This window comes from Pipistrellus kuhlii, unplaced genomic scaffold (assembly GCF_014108245.1).
Source record: "Pipistrellus kuhlii isolate mPipKuh1 unplaced genomic scaffold, mPipKuh1.p scaffold_m20_p_9, whole genome shotgun sequence".
Taxonomy (NCBI): domain Eukaryota; kingdom Metazoa; phylum Chordata; class Mammalia; order Chiroptera; family Vespertilionidae; genus Pipistrellus; species Pipistrellus kuhlii.
In genome coordinates, this window is record NW_023425595.1 from 33250625 (window position 1) to 33269503 (window position 18879).

At 49.6% G+C, this 18879-nt stretch overlaps 1 protein-coding gene across 6 annotated transcripts in view; it reads right to left on the minus strand.

Annotated features, from left to right (window-relative positions):
- Positions 1-1914: 1914 nt before the first annotated feature.
- The window catches only part of FAM168A (family with sequence similarity 168 member A), a 138304-nt gene continuing 121339 nt past the window's right edge, over positions 1915-18879 (minus strand). For all 6 annotated transcript variants that reach the window (XM_036426149.2, XM_045577758.1, XM_036426146.2 and 3 more), the window contains 4 exons: positions 11189-11331; positions 8724-8898; positions 7308-7438; positions 1915-6686 (listed from right to left, as the gene is read on the minus strand). In XM_036426149.2, coding sequence (XP_036282042.1) covers positions 7326-7438; positions 8724-8898; positions 11189-11331 — 431 coding nt within the window. In that variant the 3' untranslated portion in view covers positions 1915-6686; positions 7308-7325. The remainder of the gene's footprint in view (positions 6687-7307; positions 7439-8723; positions 8899-11188; positions 11332-18879) is intronic.

The following is an 18879-nucleotide window of genomic DNA, read 5'->3' on the forward strand; positions in this document are numbered from 1 at the left end:
CCTTCCAGACGCCCTCTCACTGGGGTGAGGCACCGCCCGGTAGCAGCCAGGGGGGAGAAGGAAGGGCTTCCCAGGCAGCTAAGGGACACATGCTTTGGTGCTAGGACCTGGGGCAACAAACACTGCTCCCCACCAGACCCCCCCCATTTTCTGCGTGCCACAAGGAAAAGTGGCTGGGCCAGTTTCTTCACTGTCCTTTGGGGACATTGAGGCCAGCTCCCAGGGGGGAGAGGACGAGGTCAAGGTGGGGGTGTGTCTGATACCCTGGCCTTCAGGAGCTCCTTTCCCCAAACGCAGACCTATCAGACTCAGAATTTAGGTCTTTTCTGGGCTGAATGATCAGTTTCTTTGCTTGCAAATGTAACTCCCCTATGAGGAAGTCCTTGCTCTTCCTTTCCCCAATAGAGGCGGCACGCCAGCCTCACCCGGAAGCTTTCCTGGCTGGTCCCCTCTAATCCTGATGGCCTTGCCAGCTGTTAAGCTCAAGGCTGGCTCAGGCCACTGGCAGGGTTGGGAAGTGGAGGACAGGGTGGGGATCTGGGCTGACCATTCCTTATCCTATCCACACCCTTTCCTGCAGGGGTCAGAATGGGCCCAGTTCCCCGCTTCCCTGCCTGCCCTGGGCCCTCAGCCCTGCACTGCGACCTGGCGCCAAGTTCCTGGGGGAAATCCCCTTCCTGCCCCGGAGAGCGCTGTGGCACAGCCTGGCACTGCCTGTGGGCAGAGGGACCCTGCCCTCCCACTCCTGCCTGAGCTGCTCGCCAGGAACTCACAGGAGGGGGAGCTGGGGCTGGTGCTATGGACACAGCGGGGGCCGGTGGGAAGGCTGAGGAGGAGTCAGCCCGGGTGTGAGCCAGGTCACCAGCCAGCCGGGGCCTGCTCTCTCTCCAGTGGAGGAGGCTGAGTACTTGGAGGCTAGGAGAGCTTAGACTGTGGGAGGCCAAGCCCTGGAAGGAAATGGGGTCACCATGACCAGGGAGAGAGAGCCCGGCCTGGACTGCAGTAGTGGCTTTGACAGAGGGGAAACAAGAGTGAGATGTTCAGGATGAACATTTGGATGGAGACCACGTAACTCCCCTGGCTTCCCACCTGACAGGCTGACCCTTTAAGCAAGCTCAGCATTGCCGCCTCTGGGTGGTGCCTGGAGTTTGGAGCCGGCAAGTGAGTCCCAACTCTGCCCTCCGGGCTGTCACCTCGGTCAGGGTACTTACCCGCTCTGCGGTCCCTCCTGAGGGCAGGCCTAAAGGACTCACTTCCCATCATGCGATGAGGATTGTTACCAGGCGTCACATGCAGCAGCCACGTAAGTGAGCACCTAGGAGGTGCAGCTCCATCTCCCTGGCTTCCCTGTGCTCTGTGTGGCACCCCTTTGTCCAGGTGCCGATGGCTGCTGCCCAGCCCCTCAGCGGTGAGTGGCAGGGCGGCCGCCCTGTGCCTGCAGGGTAGGTGTGACCTGTCTGGTGAGAACAAGTTTAGAACCGACTTGGGAAGAAGCCCGGGGCCTCGCTGGCCAGGAACTGGTCTGTGTCCCCTGCCCCAATAACCACCAGTCTGGTCACCCCAGACTTTTTTGGGAAACTTTTTAATAGTTATTGAATGTTCTACAGCTTACAGTAAATATCATAGTTACAAATTCTTGGCTTCAATCTTTCAGAATGATCACTAGCTGATCAAAACAAAACAAAAATCCCAAAAGAATCCAAAACCAAACCAAGCCAGATTTACACTTCATATACACAAGCGAGGCCGTGGGGCTTTCCAATCTCTGCACTCCAGGCTGTGTTTTGAAAACACCTATAAGTTCTTTGATCAACTACTTGGAAGACACTGGTCAAAGGTTTATTATTATTTTAAATGTTTTTTTTTCCTTTTAAAATGTGAATTCCAATAAAATTTAAAAATCAGATTCCAACCTGTAGATTAAAATGAATTAAAAAATACAAAATCATATACAACACTCTCACAGGGATGTAACATGCCATGAGAACAGGTGATATGAAACAGGAGATGGGGACAGGCCCCGGCCTTTCAAGGTCATTACAGACAACTCTAAGCAGAGGCCTGGTCTGGCCGCCTCGGCGAGGGGAAGCTCAAGTCCCACCCTAGAGCCGGACAATCCGCTGACCCGAGCAGGTGTCTCAGGCCGCCCCCCCTTCCCAATCTCAGCTGGAGGAGGAAGGCTGGAGTCTGCAGATGCTGGTCTTGCTGGGGTCCGGCTCAAAGATGATGTCACCCATTTGACTCCCAGGGGGTGGTACTTATCTGCAAATCTGTTCTGCCTGTTCTCTCCGGGAAGGAAAACACCCCTGTACTGGGCGCTGGACTGGGTGCCTGGTCTCACCACCACGCCGGGGCCTAGGGACTGGGATGCAGCCACAGGAAAGTGAGCTCTGGTTTCCGTCAGGCTCTGTGACGCCCAGTCCCACCTCCTGTGTGTCTCACTCGGCCACTGGGCTGGATGCAATAGCATGCAAGACAGAAAACACCTACTGAAGAAACTGAGTGAGAGGGACCCACGTCTGCTTCAGGCAAGGTTGGCTATGGAATGTTGAAACTGGCCTGCAGGAAATTTTGACAGCTGGGCCCTGGAACTACGTAATGCCTAATTTCAGAAATGAGTTCTCTAGGCGAGGGGAGCATGAACAGGTAAAGGACAGATGCTGCAGCTAGCCTGGCCTGCCCGTAGAATCTGATGTCAGCCTGGCTGAGTGTCTACTGTGATCCTGCTTTCCGGTGGATTGGGCCTGGATTCCTCCTGGAGCCTGCCTAACCCCTCTGGATTCTAAGCTTAGCTTAGAAATACCCCGTAGCGATGTGGTAGAATGCAGGATGGAAAAGCAAGAGTTGCCACACGCTTTCAACTACAACGAGGAGAAATGCCACAGTAAGATCTACATTTTTCTGGTCAGAGTGCTGTGCCCAAGACCCACGCCTTGTCAGCCCTCCCTCTCGGGCCATGCAGCAGAGCCGAGGAATCTGACATGCAGGGCTCCAGGCCTGGCTAAGACTGGCCTAGTCCTGTCTGAACAACACCAGAATGTGGTGACCAAGAGGCCTGCCTACTTTATGTCCCACCACTCACTCCGGAGGCCACGCAGAACAAAGCAGCACCCCAGACCTCGACACGTAGATCCCTCAGACCTGGAACCAGCAGCCAGAGGTAGGAGTTGGGGTAAGAATCAGGACTATGCGGTCTCAGGTCCTGGTCCTCACCCGAGGGATAAGACAGGAAGCCATCCCTTCCTCACCCCTGCCACTCAGAATCAGCAGGTGCCGGCAAGAAGAGCAGAGAAGCTGAAGAGAGTTCAAGTGCTGGCTCTTTCTCTTGAGCTCTGTGACCTTTGGCAAGTCTTGAGACTTCTGAGACTTAGTTGTAAGATGGGTATTTTGGCAATCAATGTCAAAGTACTTTGTACATGAAAACACTCTGGACAGGTGTATGTCCTTGTTCAACATTTAGGGAAGGGGGTATCACTCTAGGAACATTACCAGGAGAGAGAGAGGAACAGCAATTGTCCTGTCTCATGGGGAAGACATTTTTAAAACATTTTCAAAATGTGGCAGATTGGGGGTACTCCAGCTTCCTAGGCCCCAGGCTACTGAGAGGGAGTCAAATAGAAGGGAAAGGGGAGGGAAAGGGTTGGTTGGTGACTAGAACCACGAACATACCCTGAACGCCGGCCACCAAGCTGTGGTGCTGGGAGAGGCAGCGGAGGTGGATTTGCATGCGGGGCCAGCACTGCAGCTCACTGTCATGTTGGCACACCCTGTCCTCTCTGGCTCGCTGGCCTTTCTACAGTGACAGGGCCCTCCTGGCTCTGACCTTCTGTCCAGCTTGACCACTGGGCCACCAGTACCTTTGGATGATGCCCATGGCACCTCCTGACAGACACCTGTGAGCCTGCCAGGTGTGCTGCCCCGTCCTGGCTCAGTCTCTCTGCAATGACTCTCCATCAGAGCAAGAGAACGAAGCTCCAGCACGCGTTCTACAAAAGGGGGCTGGGCCTGGGCTTCTCAGACACGGCCTTTCTGCCTTGGTTATGCCGTAGGGCCTGTCTTTGATATTGAGTTACATACTAGGGCTGAGAGGGTACAGAGCATAGATGCGTCAGTCTGCAAGCTTGTGAATAAGTCAGATTGGAGAGAGAAAGCAGATAGACAAGTTACTTTGTTTTTCTGAGTTTGTTTCCTAAGTCAAATGGGAGGAATAATCTGTTTTATAGGATTAAATCAGAGGATGGATGTGAAATTGTTCTGTGAACTGCAAGGTTCTAGACATTAGTTTCTCCTTACTGGTGTAGAAGAACAGAAGTAACAAGGTCATCCCTAAGTCTCCTCTTTCCCTTCCTCTCTGGTTCCGCAGCCCATCTGGATGCCGCAGGTTCAGGAAGTCTGTCCGGGGCCAGCGTTCTGCTCCCTCGGCAAGTTCCCTCTCCCCCTAGAACCAGCTCCTCATTGGCCAGTGGGTATAACTCTGCCCGTGTCGCTCTGTCTCAGGGCCAGTCAATCACAGGCTGTGAAGTGCTCTGAAATCTATGAAGCACCTGATAAATGCAAAGGTTTCCTGTTGTTATTATTTTGGCATTTCCCAAATATGTAGGACATGATCTAAACCAGAGAGGAGGAGGTATTTGCAAAACATGGATTAACACGGGGAAACTTTAAAATGGAACTTCAGCCCCCGGGACAGACCGTCCACAGCTGGGCTCCTGCCTGGCCCTCCAGTCCCTGCAGGCCAGGAAGGCTGGCCCCAACTGACTCTGGGCTGAGGAGGCTGAGGGCCTCTGCCCTCCTGGCCCAAGGGTTTCTGTTTTTTTCCTCCTTTAGGCAGTGGTGGGAGGTAGAGAGAGGGATATGTCCACGTTTGAATGAATTTAAAAATTTATTTAAAAGTCCCAAATATTATCAATGATCCCACTCTGTACAGTAAAATGTGTCCTTGCCCCCACTAGGGGGTGCTGCTGGCCCAGCCATGGGCTAGGTGCAGGGGGCAAACCAGGCTCCTAGCCGAGGTGGCCTAGCAGGGCCTCCTGACCCAGCGCCACCTCATCTCTCAGGCCTCATCCTGGTCCTCCTCCCCTCTCAGGATTAGCGCTGCTGTCCTAAATGCATGGACCCTCCTTTTCACAGCCCACCTGCTCATCCTCCTAGGGCTGGAGTCAGGTATAGGACATAAATTCCAGATGTATTCACAGAATTCCCAAATGCTGTTTCTTCATTTCCAATTTCTGTTCCTGCCATCTGCTCCCATGCAACCTCTGCCCCGTCTTCCCCCTGCCTTTGGAGTCTGGGGAGGGAAAGAACAGAAACAAAAACCCAGACTGACAGCTACTGTTCCAGAGCTCACCAGATGTGGGCACTGCCGACTTAATTTTTACAAAACCAAGCCAATCCATCCCTAGGTCAACTTTTGTGGGCAACATGCCCCTAGGTAGAAAGGCTGCATTTAATGCTAATTTACTGCGAGCTCTAGGGAAGTCCTGTCCTCTTCTCCAGGCCTCAGCTTCCTCATCTGTCAAATAGGGGAATGGATGAGATGATTGCTAAGGTCCCTTCAGGTCCATGAGTCTATGAAATGTTTATTGCTATTGCTTTTCCTTCACTGTTCTGACCTTCAGAGCTGCCAGCACCCATCTGGAATGTGGTTCCTTCACTTTGGCCATGAGTGGCTAAAGGTAACCAAGAGCCTGGCCTGCTGCCAGCCCCGAGGACAGATGGGTGAGCTCTGGCACTGGGAAGGGCAGAAGGAAGGGAGAGAAATGCCACAGGTCCCCACGCTAATCAGGAGCTGGCTCCTCATCAGAGTGGGTCCATGGGGGCTCAGGGGCCAAGGTCTGGATTACACAGGGCACCTGGCCTTCCACCCTGGGAGCCCACCACCCTGCAGCTGCTTGGCAGGTCTGAAGTCAAAATCACCTTCTGAGGAAGTGCCAGGTCAGTTTACATCACTGTGCAAATCAGAGGGTCTAGGCCCAGGCAATCTAGCCGGAGGCCTTACAAACCAAAGCCAGCAGGCAGGTACCCCCTCCCTCTTCCCTCACACAGTGCTCCCCCCACCCCCAAATGTCCTCCCAAAACCTGTTCTTCCCAGGTGAGAACAGATATTAAGCTCCTATGAACACTCCTACCTAATCGGGTGTTTTGTTCTTGGTCTGTTGTGATGGTTCTCAGAAGACATTTCATTTGTGTCAGGACATGGTAATGCCCTAAACTAATCTTGAGAAAAATTAAAAAAAAGGAAACAATCCCCCAAAGATGGAGCCTGCTCAACAGCTCTGAGTTCCCACCCTGACCCAACATCTGTTAGGCTTTTCAAAGAAAATCGGAAATCGTGCCTTCAGCTGAACCACTGCAATACCCCCCTCTCTCTACCTGCCGCTCACCGGATCCCCGGGAACGGACGCGTGGGGAAGGGAAGAAGAAGAGCAGAGAGGAAGTGCCTGGTCAGGTAGGAGGAGGGGTGAAGCTGGAAGGGCAGTGGCTAAGAGGAGGGTAGTGGGGAGAGGCGGGAGATTAGAAAAAGCAGCTTTTACATAAACCAAAAATAAAAATCAAAACCGCTAAAGATGCATAAAGTGACCCTTGCACTTCCGTTGTCTCTTCTTGCAAATAGAGGTGGTGCTGCTAGGGAGCTGCTCCAGCACCGGTAAGACTTGAGTAGTTGCATACAATGTGTGGCTCCGGATCTGGGGAGGAAGGGGGAGCCGTCAGTGACAGTGGTGTTCCCAAGGCCACTTGGGAAGCCGGGGTTCCCCCTCCCCTCCCCTTGGGAGCCCTCTGTGCTTTCCCAGCGGAGCTGCCTGCTTCCCGTCCAGTGCAAGCGCCCCTGGAGGATGTGGGGGGCAGGGCTGCTGACACCCCGGCCCCCTGTGATTCACTGGCATTGCCTCAGAAGCTGCCGAGGGCAAGAGGAACAGGGTGGCAGTGGTTGGCACCGGTCAGAGCCAACATCTGACTGGAGTAAGATTTCTGTTGAACAATGGTGCCCACAGTTAAAAGAAGTGTGAAGACCGTATGGTAAAGAGTCTAGAATTTAGTACTAGAGGACTGGAGTCCAAGTCCCTGCTTCATTTTTACTGGTTAGGGATGCTGAACTAAGCAGTTATCTGTACATCACAGCTGATGGGATATGAGATAACATGTTAAATACCTATAATATATGTAAAGTGACACCATTATGAAGAATGGTATTACGGAACTGAAGCATGAAAGCAACTGGTAACTGTCCCTGCCCCACGACACCGGGGATTCTGAAGCAGTCCCAGTGTTCACCGCCCTCCTACCCTCCCACCCCGAACCCCACTCACTTGGATGGGCTGCAGGCTTTACCAGTGTGGTGGCACATAGCTGTACGCAGGGGTCCCTTGAGCCCTGTATGTTGGCATGGAGACAGGGTGTGCCCCAATCGCGGTGTGCTGGGGTGCAGTCAGCAGGGTACCTGAGCACCCAGAGAGAGAAGAGCAAAGCTGGTGAGGCCATCCCAGGGCCCAGATGGAGAGGAGGCGGCCATGGTCTCCCCCATAGCCGCTCCCGCCTAGGCCCCGCCTCCCCCCAGCCCATGAGCAGACCGCCCTTCCCCGCCCTTCCCCACTCGCCAGGTCTCTCTCCTCAGGAAAAGCTGTCCTGATGCTCCAGGCAGAGCCCACCCCTCTCCAGTGGCCTCCTCTCTGCATGCTCCTGTCACTGCAGAAATACCTAACGGAGGGGTATCTTGCGTATGTGGTTATGCTTCCCACTATCCTAGTTGTTCCTAAGACCAGGGCTCTGGTCTGAGCTATTGGTACCTGGTACCCAGGACCTGAACAAGACTGGCACCGAGCAGCATTCAAATGAGAGGCTCAACAACCTTTCCACCAGGGGCAGAATAAAACCCCAATCGCCTACCTCCCACCCACTGACCCTTGTGCTCGCTTCCTCAGAAGGGACAGCGATTCTTTAGAAGCCGGGACTCTGGAGCCCTCGTCTCCTCATCTCTTCTCTGGAGCACCCACTCCTCCGGACTTCCCAAACCTGCTCTTCCTCTGGCTTCTCTCCCGCCCCTCCTCCGGTCCCTGCGGGGAGGTCTGCGCTGTGGAGTAAGCTAGAAGTGGAGGACAGTCCTGGACGCCTGCTTCTCCCGTGCATTTCAACTGATTCTGAGACCGGTCCTTCAGCTCCTGCTGCTAAGTCACATCGCCACGCTCCTTCCGGGAGCCACTGCTGCCTCCGAGTGCTCATGCCATCCTCTCTCCTCTGCACTACGTGCTTCCAGCCCCCACATCTAATCCTGCCCCCCACCTTGCAGCCAGAGGGGATGTTTCAAGCCCATCTCTCCTCCCCTAAACGCCCTTCTCCAACCTACAGGCATTCTCTTCCCCACTTCCCAGCCACCCCTCCAACTTCACACACTATTTCCTAAGTGCCTTCGGCCATTTCCACTCTGTGGACACGCCATACTCATGGTCTTTCCAGAGAAGTGAAAGGGGACTGCCCTTTCCCCTTTCATTTCTCTGGCTAGCATCTGTTCACCCTTAAAGGCCCAGCACAATATGCTCTCCCGGTGAGATCTTCCTGATCCCTGCGGACAGATTTAGAGCCCCCCCCCCCCCCCGCCTCTATTTCCCAGAAGCCCCAGCACAGGATTTCTCCTAGGATGCTACATTGATTCCATGATGGTGTTCTACTCTGTCACGAGTTTCTGGAGGAGGGGGATGAGTGGACACTGATACAAAGATGGCCCTTACCTGCTGACATCGCCATGGTAGTGCCAGCCACCATGCCCATGGCCACGCCGTTGGTCCTGGGGGCAGCTACAGGTGCCGGGTAGATGGCAGAGGGAATGCTGTTGGGCTGGACGACCGTGGTGTGGTGGATGACGTGGGGCTGGGCAGCGTACACCGGCTGTGTGTAGTAGGCTCCCTGGGGGAGAAGAGGCTGAGGTCACACGGCTTTTAAAGGTGGGGGGCAGGGGTGTGGAGAGAAGCAGGTGGGGTATTCTTCCCAGGCCCTAAGGGAAGCACGGACCAGGGACACAGGGTGTGGGCCCCAGCTGGGGCTCCGCTTCTGTCTTACTGTGCGACTAAAGACAATTCAGTGCTGGCTCAGCTTCTGGTCTGAAAAGTAAGGCTCCAACTGCAGAGCTGCAAGGATGATCTAGTGGGGTAACATCTCTGCTCCTGTAACACTGATCTGGCATTTTAAAATGCTTGCATTTTATTGCAATGTGTTCTATACGCTGCCTAACATGTAAAGGCAGGGGCCGCAGCCAATGAGTGAAGGGGACGTGGGCATGCTGGTGAACGCCAGGGCCCTGTCCGCACACGTGGAGGACTTTGTGGATAGTAAGAATTGTATGTCCAGGCGGGGGTGGGAGGGAATCAGCATTTTAGAGATGCTTAGGTGGGGCATGGCCAAAAAAAGGTTGGGAACCACTGGGCCAGTGGGAGTGTCGCACAGGTGTGAGTGCCGCCATGTCACTGGAAGAATGTCACCAGTGCAGAGCGTTTCCCTAGATTTCTCTCACCACCTGTTCCCTTTAGGAAAGAGGTTGAGGATGGAGACTGTGGTCTGAGGTGACTTCCAAATGCCTGGACCACATGGCTGCTTCCTACTGCCACAGCCCACAGGCCTGCTGACCTGTGGGGAGTAGGCAGGGCCCCTGGATCATCTTAATCCAGAGCTTCTCAACTCTTTCTACTAAACAATGACAAGAGCTTCAGAATGTGGTCCGTAACCCCAGAGCAAAGTGCAAAGCAGCCTACCATAAAACAAGGAACACGTATCTCAAGCCCATTGTTTTCTTTTTTTAAGTTTTGCTCTTTACCATATAGCTGTTTTTTATATTTAAAAGGCATTCTCCATATTACTTAAACCTCGTGTAAGCCCATCCAGGTTGGCTCAGTGGTTGACCAAGAAGTCACCAGTTCACTTCCCAGTCAGGCCTGGCACATGCCTGGTTGTGGGCTTGATCCCCACTAGGAAGCATGCAGGAGGCAGCCAATAAATAGATGTTTCTCTCTCGTCTGTTTCCATCTCCCCATCCCTCTCTCTTCCCCTCTAAAATCAATAAAAACATTAAAAAAAAGAAAGAGCCTGGCCCTAGCTGGTTTGGCTCAATGGATAAAGCGTCAGCCTGCGGACTGAGGGGTCCTCGGTTTGTTCCCGTCAAGGGCACATGCCTGGGTTGCAGGCTCCATCCCCAGTAGGGGAGGCAGCTGATCGATAATTATCTCTCATCATTGTGGTTTCTCTCTCTCTCTTCCTTTCCATTCCTTTCTGAAATCAATAAAAAATATATTTAAAAATTAATAAATAAAATTTTTTTTAAAAAGAGCCTCATATAAAATTGTCACTCCAAAAAAATGTGCCCTGAGTGTGTTAAAGCCTCACAGTCACTATAGCATTGCCATCCCCTCAGAACACAACATTCTCGCTGAAGGAGACCAGATGGGGCACTGTGGCACTCAGAGTTATTTGTCCAAGGTCGGTCGTACAGCTGCAAACTGGTGGCAGAGCCTGTGCATTAACATGTCCTCCCCACTCAAGCTCACAGACTTTATCAAGGAAGAGTGGATGTGAGGGGTAGGGAGAGATGCCCAAGACATGAGTTCTCATCCTGACTCATCCAATAGGTAACCTCTCTGGGTCTCGGATTTCCCATCTAACCGAGCAAACGATGAAACGACCAGAATGACTGGTCGACCAGTCACTATGACACGCACTGACCACCAGGGGGCAGATGCTCAATGCAGGAGCTGCCCCTGGTGGTCAGTGTGCTCCCACAGTGGGAGGAGCACTGCTCAGCTGACTGGGATGAGCTCTGTGGGCAGGTCCACAGCTGCTGGGCTGACCAGCACTCCCACAGTGTACCGATCCCTGCAGGCACACCCCCACCGGTGCATGAATCCGTGCACCGGGCCTCTAGTTTGTATATAAAAAAGCAGTGCAGCTAGATGATCTCCAAGAGCCCTTGCCCATCTTGCATTCTGGGCTCCGTTAATCAAGGTGACTGTGTGTCACTCCCAGGGGCTGAGGTGGAGTGAGGGAAGGTACAGGCTGCAGGGATATTGTTTCCATGACAACAAAGACAGCTGGCCAGAACCAGAGCTCGCCTTCCTTTTCTTTCTGCCCTGCACCCACCCACCCACCCCCTCAGGCTGGTGCTCCTTTACCTTTAGAAGAGGTGGGCCCAGGCTTCCAATGCACCTACCTGGGCGTACAGATTCTGCTGAGGATAGGCACTTCTGATGGGATACATGGCCGTCTGATAGGGGTTGGGTGATGGGGAGTAGGGGGGTGGAGCGGTATTGCTCTGGGTCGGTGGGACCTTGTATGGTGTCCCCGCAGTATATCCTGTACCAAGGCAACAAGAAAGACTTCCAATTAGTTGGCAGAACAGCAGCGCTGGAAGGTAGCAGGTTCCAGTCACGACTCTCTGGACAAGAATGGGCTGAATCCAGGCTGGAAACACAGATGAGAACAGACAGGGAGCGGGGCTCCACTCAGAGAGCCCTGTTCCCAGAGGCAGCTCCCTCAGTCCTGGTGCACAGGGATGCATGTGCAATTCGGGCATCTTTTACGTCTTGGGATCTTAGGGCTTTCGTCTATAAAATAACAGATGGGAGCAGATGATCTCTTAAGGGACCCTGGTAGCTCAGATGGTCTGGGCTTCTGAGCTACATGCCGTGAGTGGCAGGTGCACACAGATGGGGGACCCTCAACCTGCTCACTTTATTTTTTATACATATATGCATTAATAGTGTAACTTTTTGTTGTTGTTAATTTACATTCTTGATTGCTTAATGTATTACATAACCTGCCCACTCTTTATTGTATTCTCTGACTTGCTGCTTTTCTGTCTCCTCACTAAGCACCCAGACTATCTTCTGCTGTTTCTTTCTTTCTTGATTTCCCCCTTTCTCATTTCTTTTTTCCCATTGTATCTCTCCTTCCACCATAGTCCCCTTCCTCCGTGACAAGTTTTAAGATGAAAATTCCATACAGCCCAGCTGGCATGGCTCAGTGGTTGATTCCCGGTCAGGGCACATGTCCAGTGTGGGGCATGCAGGAGGCAGCCGATCAATGATTCTCATCAGTGATGTTTTTCTCTCTCTCTTTCTCCCCCCTCCCTCTTCCCTTCCTCCCTGAAATCAATGAAAACAAACAAACAAACAAACAAAACCTCAATATAAAACACCATTTAAAGATCCTCGCCTTCAGAGATGCTGAAACACTTTGCTCTCTAGAGTTGGTGTTCCCCCTCCCCCTGGGGCATGAGGCAGCCCACCTCTGCCTGAAGGCCTGAAGTCAGGGGTCACAAAGATCCACAGTAATTTGGAACCCAGGCCATGCGGGTGACTCAGCAGAATAGACAAAATCTGGGGGGAGGCTGAGAAGTCAGACCCTAAGAAACTCACTGTTAGCCAACCAACCAGGCTGCTGCCCCTGACTCTTCAGAGAAGAGACTCAGATTCTGTGTTCACAGCAAACACTTGAAACACGCATCACTCAGGAACAAGAAACACAAATGAATGACTGGACAGAACTCAAAGATCTACACAAGGAGATCCTGGGGCTGAGAAGGCCAGGTCTTATGGGACACTCTACTCCTTTCTGAGCTGAAGGGACAGTGCCACATAGTCACAAATCTCTCTCAGGCCACATCACAGCTCTGGCTTGGTGCCCCAGTTCCAGATGAGCTGGCAGGATCTGGGAGGTGCTGTTTAGTTGCCACAAAGACACCATAAAATACGTCCTGTCCTCTCCCCGAAGTCATGTCATTTATCTTTCCTCCTGGAGAGCCACAGTTTGTTCCATGAGAAACCAATTTTGTGGTCAAACACACTTGGGAAATAAGTAGCAAAGAAGATGGAGGGGAAAGAATACAAGAAAGAGAAGGGAGCACTGATAAGAACTGGGAACTAGCTAGAAGGGGTGGTATAAGCCAGCTGAAGAAGTCTACAGCAGATTCCTCCAAGTTTCTAGATTGTGGAGCTAATCATGAGAAGTGTTTAGAGGAGAAGCAGAAATGTGGGGAAAACAGGGAGTTTAGCTTTGCAGACTTCTGGAAGCCATCTGAGGGGAATTTTGGCTTGGAGACATAGATTATCTTCTGTAAAACAAGGTGGCTGGGCACATCCCAAGAGTACACAAGGATTCTGAGGGATCTTAATCATTATTTTGCAAGAAAAAAAGAAAGAAAGCAGCAATATAAAATAGAGATAAGTAGATTGGGGTTTTTTATTACATGGCCCTGAGAAGTTTTAAAATGACAAGATGAACTGTGAATCTCTAAAATAGGGACATGCAGGAGATTATTCCCAAATTTATTTTACCACAGAATATTTTATCCATACTATTTACATTTAAACCAGGCAAACTGCAATTTTTGGTAACCAGAGCCTGTTTGGTAAAGTTTATAGTAACACAGCCATGCCGTTCATTTACATGGACTATGGCTGCTTTCCTGCTCCAGTACTAGCTATGAGAGAGACCACATGGCCTGAAAAGTCTAAAATACTTATTATCTTGCTGACTCATGATTTAAAAGGGTAAAACAAGGTATGGGGAGTCCTGCCAGAGTGGAGAGTATCTTTCTTCCACAGGAGGGCAAGACACCCCCAAACCCTAAGATGAAAGCTATCCGGCAGAGCAGTGGCTGTTAGTCCCAGCCCTGCTACTTAATTGTAGAATATATCAGTCTCCTCATCTGTAAACTGAAGGGGGGTGGGGGAGAAGAGGAGCTATAATAACAGAACCTACTCATAGGGTTACTACTGTGATAAGTACATTAATAAATGCAAAGCCCTTAGAATGGTGTCCAATAGCACTTCCTAAAGGTTAGCTATTCTTTTTCTCTCATTGTTTAGAGAGACAGTGAGCTTCCTGTCCTGGAGGTATACCAGCAGAGACTGGTCTGAAAGACTACAGTAGATAGAAGGTTAAACTATGGCCGCCTTGGCATGATCCAACTTGAAAAAGACTCCAGGATTCTAAGATTCTAAAATTTAGAATGCCTCAGTCTAAAATGCCATCATTTTATGAATCTTGAAAGTTAACAAGCCGACAATACCGGTGACTCTCCTTTATGCTCCGGAGAATCAGCTCTGGGATTTTGATCCCTGGGAAAGCCTGCACTCGCCCCTCCTCACCACAAGGACAGCTACCTTACAGAGTGCTGAGATCATCCCTCTGAGGAAAACCAAATGGCTCTGAGAGATGGCAGCAGAATTTGGTTTCCACATCTAAGAATAACCTTGTCTGAGAATGTTTCTCTTTTCCATGTTATGTAATGAAGACACACACACACACACTCAGAATACAAATCAGTAGCCAAAACACCCTTGGCAGCCAAAACGCTGCTGCTGCAGAAGGCCTTGCCTGTTTGTCCAGACAGTCTGAGCAGGGAGAAGCAGCAGTGCGGAGCTGGGGGGCCTCCGAGATCATTGGACCCACACACACGTCTCAGGTGAGAGACTAAACATATTCTGAGCGAGCTTGACTGCTCGCAAGGATTCAGGACTCAGGGCTCCGTCCTCTGACCACAGAGGCTCTCAGGGTGCTGCTGTCTCTGTCAGAAGGCTGCAGAAACTGCCCTGGGCCCCGTCAGGGAGTCAGGTTAATTCTTTTCTCAAGACATAGTCTCATTCAGATGAGACACTATTAGAGGGGCTTTCCCAGTGCTGACATTCTAAGTCTCTGAGTATTGCAGTGAAACTTTCCTGCAGAGGAAATCACTGCAGAGGACTTTCCACAACGGACTGGTGGTCCTGCTCATGCCTGAGGATCACTGGAAGATCCCCTGGGCTGTGGCCTTGGCTACCTTGAGCATCACCGAATTCAGGGTCATTGCTTTGTGCATCTAAGTAAAAGCTCTGCTGGGCTTGATGAAAACAAACAAACAAAAAAACACAAAAACTAATGCATTTTGCTAAAATGAATATAGACTCAACTCACTCAAGGGTGACCTGACACTCCTTAAAGGAGTTCTACCTAAATCTGAAGGTCAGAGTTAGGTCTTTAGAATGTAATGTCTTGCCGGGACCGGTTTAGCTCAGTGGATAGAGCGTCGGCCTGTGGACTGAAAGGTCCCGGGTTCGATTCCGGTCAAGGGCATGTACCTTGGTTGCAAGCACATCCCCAGTGGGGGTTGTGCAGGAGGCAGCTGGTCGGTGTTTCTCATCGACGTTTCTAACTCTCTATCCCTCTCAATTCCTCTCTGTGTAAAATCAATAAAATATATATTAAAAAAAAAAAAAGAATGTAATGCCTTAAGAACATTATATCGGGTATAGTAATAATTAATGTCATTTTTAACATTCGTTTAAAATCTTGCTTGGCGTTGACTTGTATTGACATAACCTTCAAACACGTGGTATCTACAGAACGTGTGAAGTGCAATTAACAAGTTTTGCTTGAAAAAGTTTGTGTTTGGTTTGGTTTTTGTTGCAAAACTAGGGCTAAGAAGATGGCGGATGAAGAGCATATTCGGCACTGCATGCTTTACGAGTTCCAATTAGGAAGAAAAGCAAGTGAGGCTGCAAAAAACATCTGTAGTGCTCTTGGTCAAGATGCAGTTAGCGCCAGAAAATGCCAGCGTTGGTTTGAGAAATTTTGCGAGGGAAATTTTCGTTAGATGACAAGAGTGGTCGAGGCCGTGTGTCCAATTTTGATCAAGAAGCTCTTCAAGCTCTTTTGGTGCAAAATCCTCAAATTACCCAACAAGAGCTTGCGACAACTTTAAATTGTTCACAAAAAACAATTTCCAATCAATTGTGTGCACTTGGCAAAGTCCAAAAGTTTGGAAAATGGGTTCCTCATGAGTTGACCGACAACAACCGTAATCAAAGAGTCACAATTTGCAGTTTGCTCCTCTCTCGTCAAAACCGTTTGCCGTTTTTAGAGCAAATTGTTACCGGAGATGAAAAATGGGTGCTGTATGTTAATCTGAAAAGGCGGCCTCAATGGTTGGACAAAAATGAGGCTCCGCAGCCCACGCCAAAACCTGACTTGCATGCGAAAAAAGTGATGTTGTGTGTTTGGTGGAATTTTAAAGGAATTCTTCATTATGAACTTTTACCATCTACCCAAACCATTACAAGTGCAGTGTATAGTGCCCAATTGGAAAGGTTAGCCCAAGCTTTAAGAGAAAAAGAACCCGCGCTGATTAATCGGAAGGGCGTAATTCTTCACCACGATAACGCACGACCGCATACTGCAAGAATCACTGCTGAAAAACTGCGCCAGTTGGAATGGGAAGTTCTCCCTCAACCTGCATATTCTCCTGATATTGCCTCTTCTGATTACCATTTGTTTCGTTCTTTGCAAAACTTTCTTCTTGGAAAAAAATTTAATAATGAAGAATGCCTCAAAAATGCATTGACCGAATTTTTTGTATCAAAATCACAAGAATTTTACAACAGAGGGATTAAAATGCTTCCTGAGCGTTGGGCACAAGTAGTAGAAAACAATGGCAACTATATTGTTGATTAAATTTTGTTGTATTGTTTAAATAAATTTGATTTTAAAAAGTATTAGAAAACGACATTAATTATTACTAGACCTAATAGACTTGAACTCAATGCTCTCTGTTTCAGATGAAGAACCTGGAGCCCAGAGGGGCAGAGAATCCCAAAAACTGCACAGCAAATCCGTGCAGAGCTGGGCCCAGAGCTGAGGGTTTGCCATGCTCTGGACAGAACTCTTTTATGAGTTATAGGTCTCTGGAAGCCAATCTTGGGCATTTGGTATATTAACATTTGTGTCATCATTCCACTAAAGGCAATATCGTGAGAGAAAAAAGGAGAGTCCCAGCTTTGCCTTAAAAGAGGCTTATGACACCCTGTTCTTTCTCCCAGGTTCCTATCCACAACTTTAGGCCCCATCAAACAGAATAATAAAGAGAGTGAGTACACTAGCAAGTCCTCTTGTCAATCCTTTTGCATTGTCATAAATCTTCTCCAGCTTAGAGCCCTCTACCCTCAAAGGCATTGATTCTCACATCAAGGATGCCTCTTAGACTAATCGGTTTATTGACCACTAGATTTATATGTCTGGACAAAGCTCTACATCTGATTCTTGCCTTGACCCTCAAGTCTCCTTGGTAGATGAACAAGGGAGTACTGAATAAGTAGGAGGGAGACCTAGTTACAAACAGGCTTAGCAAGTAACTAAATTTGTCCAAGTGCCCTGAATTTTCTGTGGCCTTAGAAGCCACGAAATCTGTGTGCTGGGAGGAACCCTAATGGGTGTAGGTATGGGCCAGTTAATTCCATCTCTATTTAAAAATTACACAGGTTCATATGTTTCTTGCTTAAAAGAGAGGGGACTATGATAAACTGTGAGAGGGTAGTAGGATACTGGACATTTCAATTGGACTGCAGAAAGATTTCAACATAGAAGGCAAGACTTTCTAATATTCAGACTTTCTCACTGTGGAAAGGGCTCTGAAGGGAATGTGTGTGCCCCATACCTGGAGATGTGTGAGCAATGGCTAGGGAGCCAACTATTGGTCAGGGCAACTAGGGAGGAGGTCCCCGCTGGAGTAGAAGATATTGAGTATGAGAATCTGGAGTCTAATCAGCTGGAGAGAACCTTAAAGATGACCTAGTCCAGTTCCCTTATCTTGCAGTTGTAAAAACCAAGGTCCAAAATGTGGAAAGAATTATCCAAAGTTACACACAACCAAATCTAAAATCCTACTATTTTGGTCTTCCACTCCAGGCTCTTTCTGCCGCACTACAGTAGACGTGTCAATAAGCATCTACATACATACATATAGATATAAAAATATGTATATATATATGCCACATATACATGTACATATATATAATGCCATGGGTATCTGGTAAAATTTCCTACTGCTGTCACCGCTCTCTTAAAGAGTACAATTCATCTCATGAAAATAAAGTAATAGTGCTCTGGCCGGGTGGCTCAGTTGGTTGGTGCGTCGTCCCATACACCAAAAGATTGAGGGTTCGATTCTCGGTCAGGCCACATACCTAGGTTGCAGGTTCAATTCCGTCAGGCATGTTCAGGAGGCAGCTGATTGATGTTTCCCTCCCCTCCCCCACTTTCCCCTCTCTCTCTCAAAACATATCCCTGGGTGAAGATTAAAAAAAAGAAAAGAAAGAAAAAAAAAAAAAAAGGAATAGCAACTTAACCATGGAGATAACTTCTTGTAGTTGTACTGCTTACTAATTGGATAGCAACAGGTATATTACCTTTTTGAGTCTCAGCTTTCAAACTCAGATTAAAAATCTACCCAAATAATAGGATTACTGTATAGATTAAATGAGGGTGATATGAAAGTATTTTCCAAAAGGTGAGAGCTATGTTACATAAGAACATCAGTTGATGTTGACATCTAGGAGCACTGATAAGTAAGAAGACATGACACTGGGTATTTTAAAGAAAAAGAACATACCATGTACTCTTCTGACCTACATACGTAATAGATTAACAAGCCACTGAATCACATACTATGGGGCCTAGTCTGCAACCTCCCGCCCAGTTCTTGTCCAGCCCCCTGCTAGGACAACTGCAGACGGGCACTCACCACATCCAAGGCCAGCTGTTCCTCTTTGGACAGCTCCAACATTTCTACTTACGAAGAGCCAAAATGCCACTGACTTCTCAACTTTGATCCTCATTTTACACAGCGGAGCCATTTTGCGTTAAAAATCAGATGTGAAGGTAAAACCACCAGACACCTCCCTGAGCCTCGAGAGGAATGCGACAATCTGACTGGCCAGAGCGTGTCTGCCCTCCCGAGGACTCCACGCACATACTTTACTCCCACAGTGCAGCTTAATGAGCATAGTATTTCTCAGGCAGAGGCAATCTGACCTCCCGAGGGATATTTAGCAACGTTCAGAGACATTTTTGATGGCCATCAAGAGG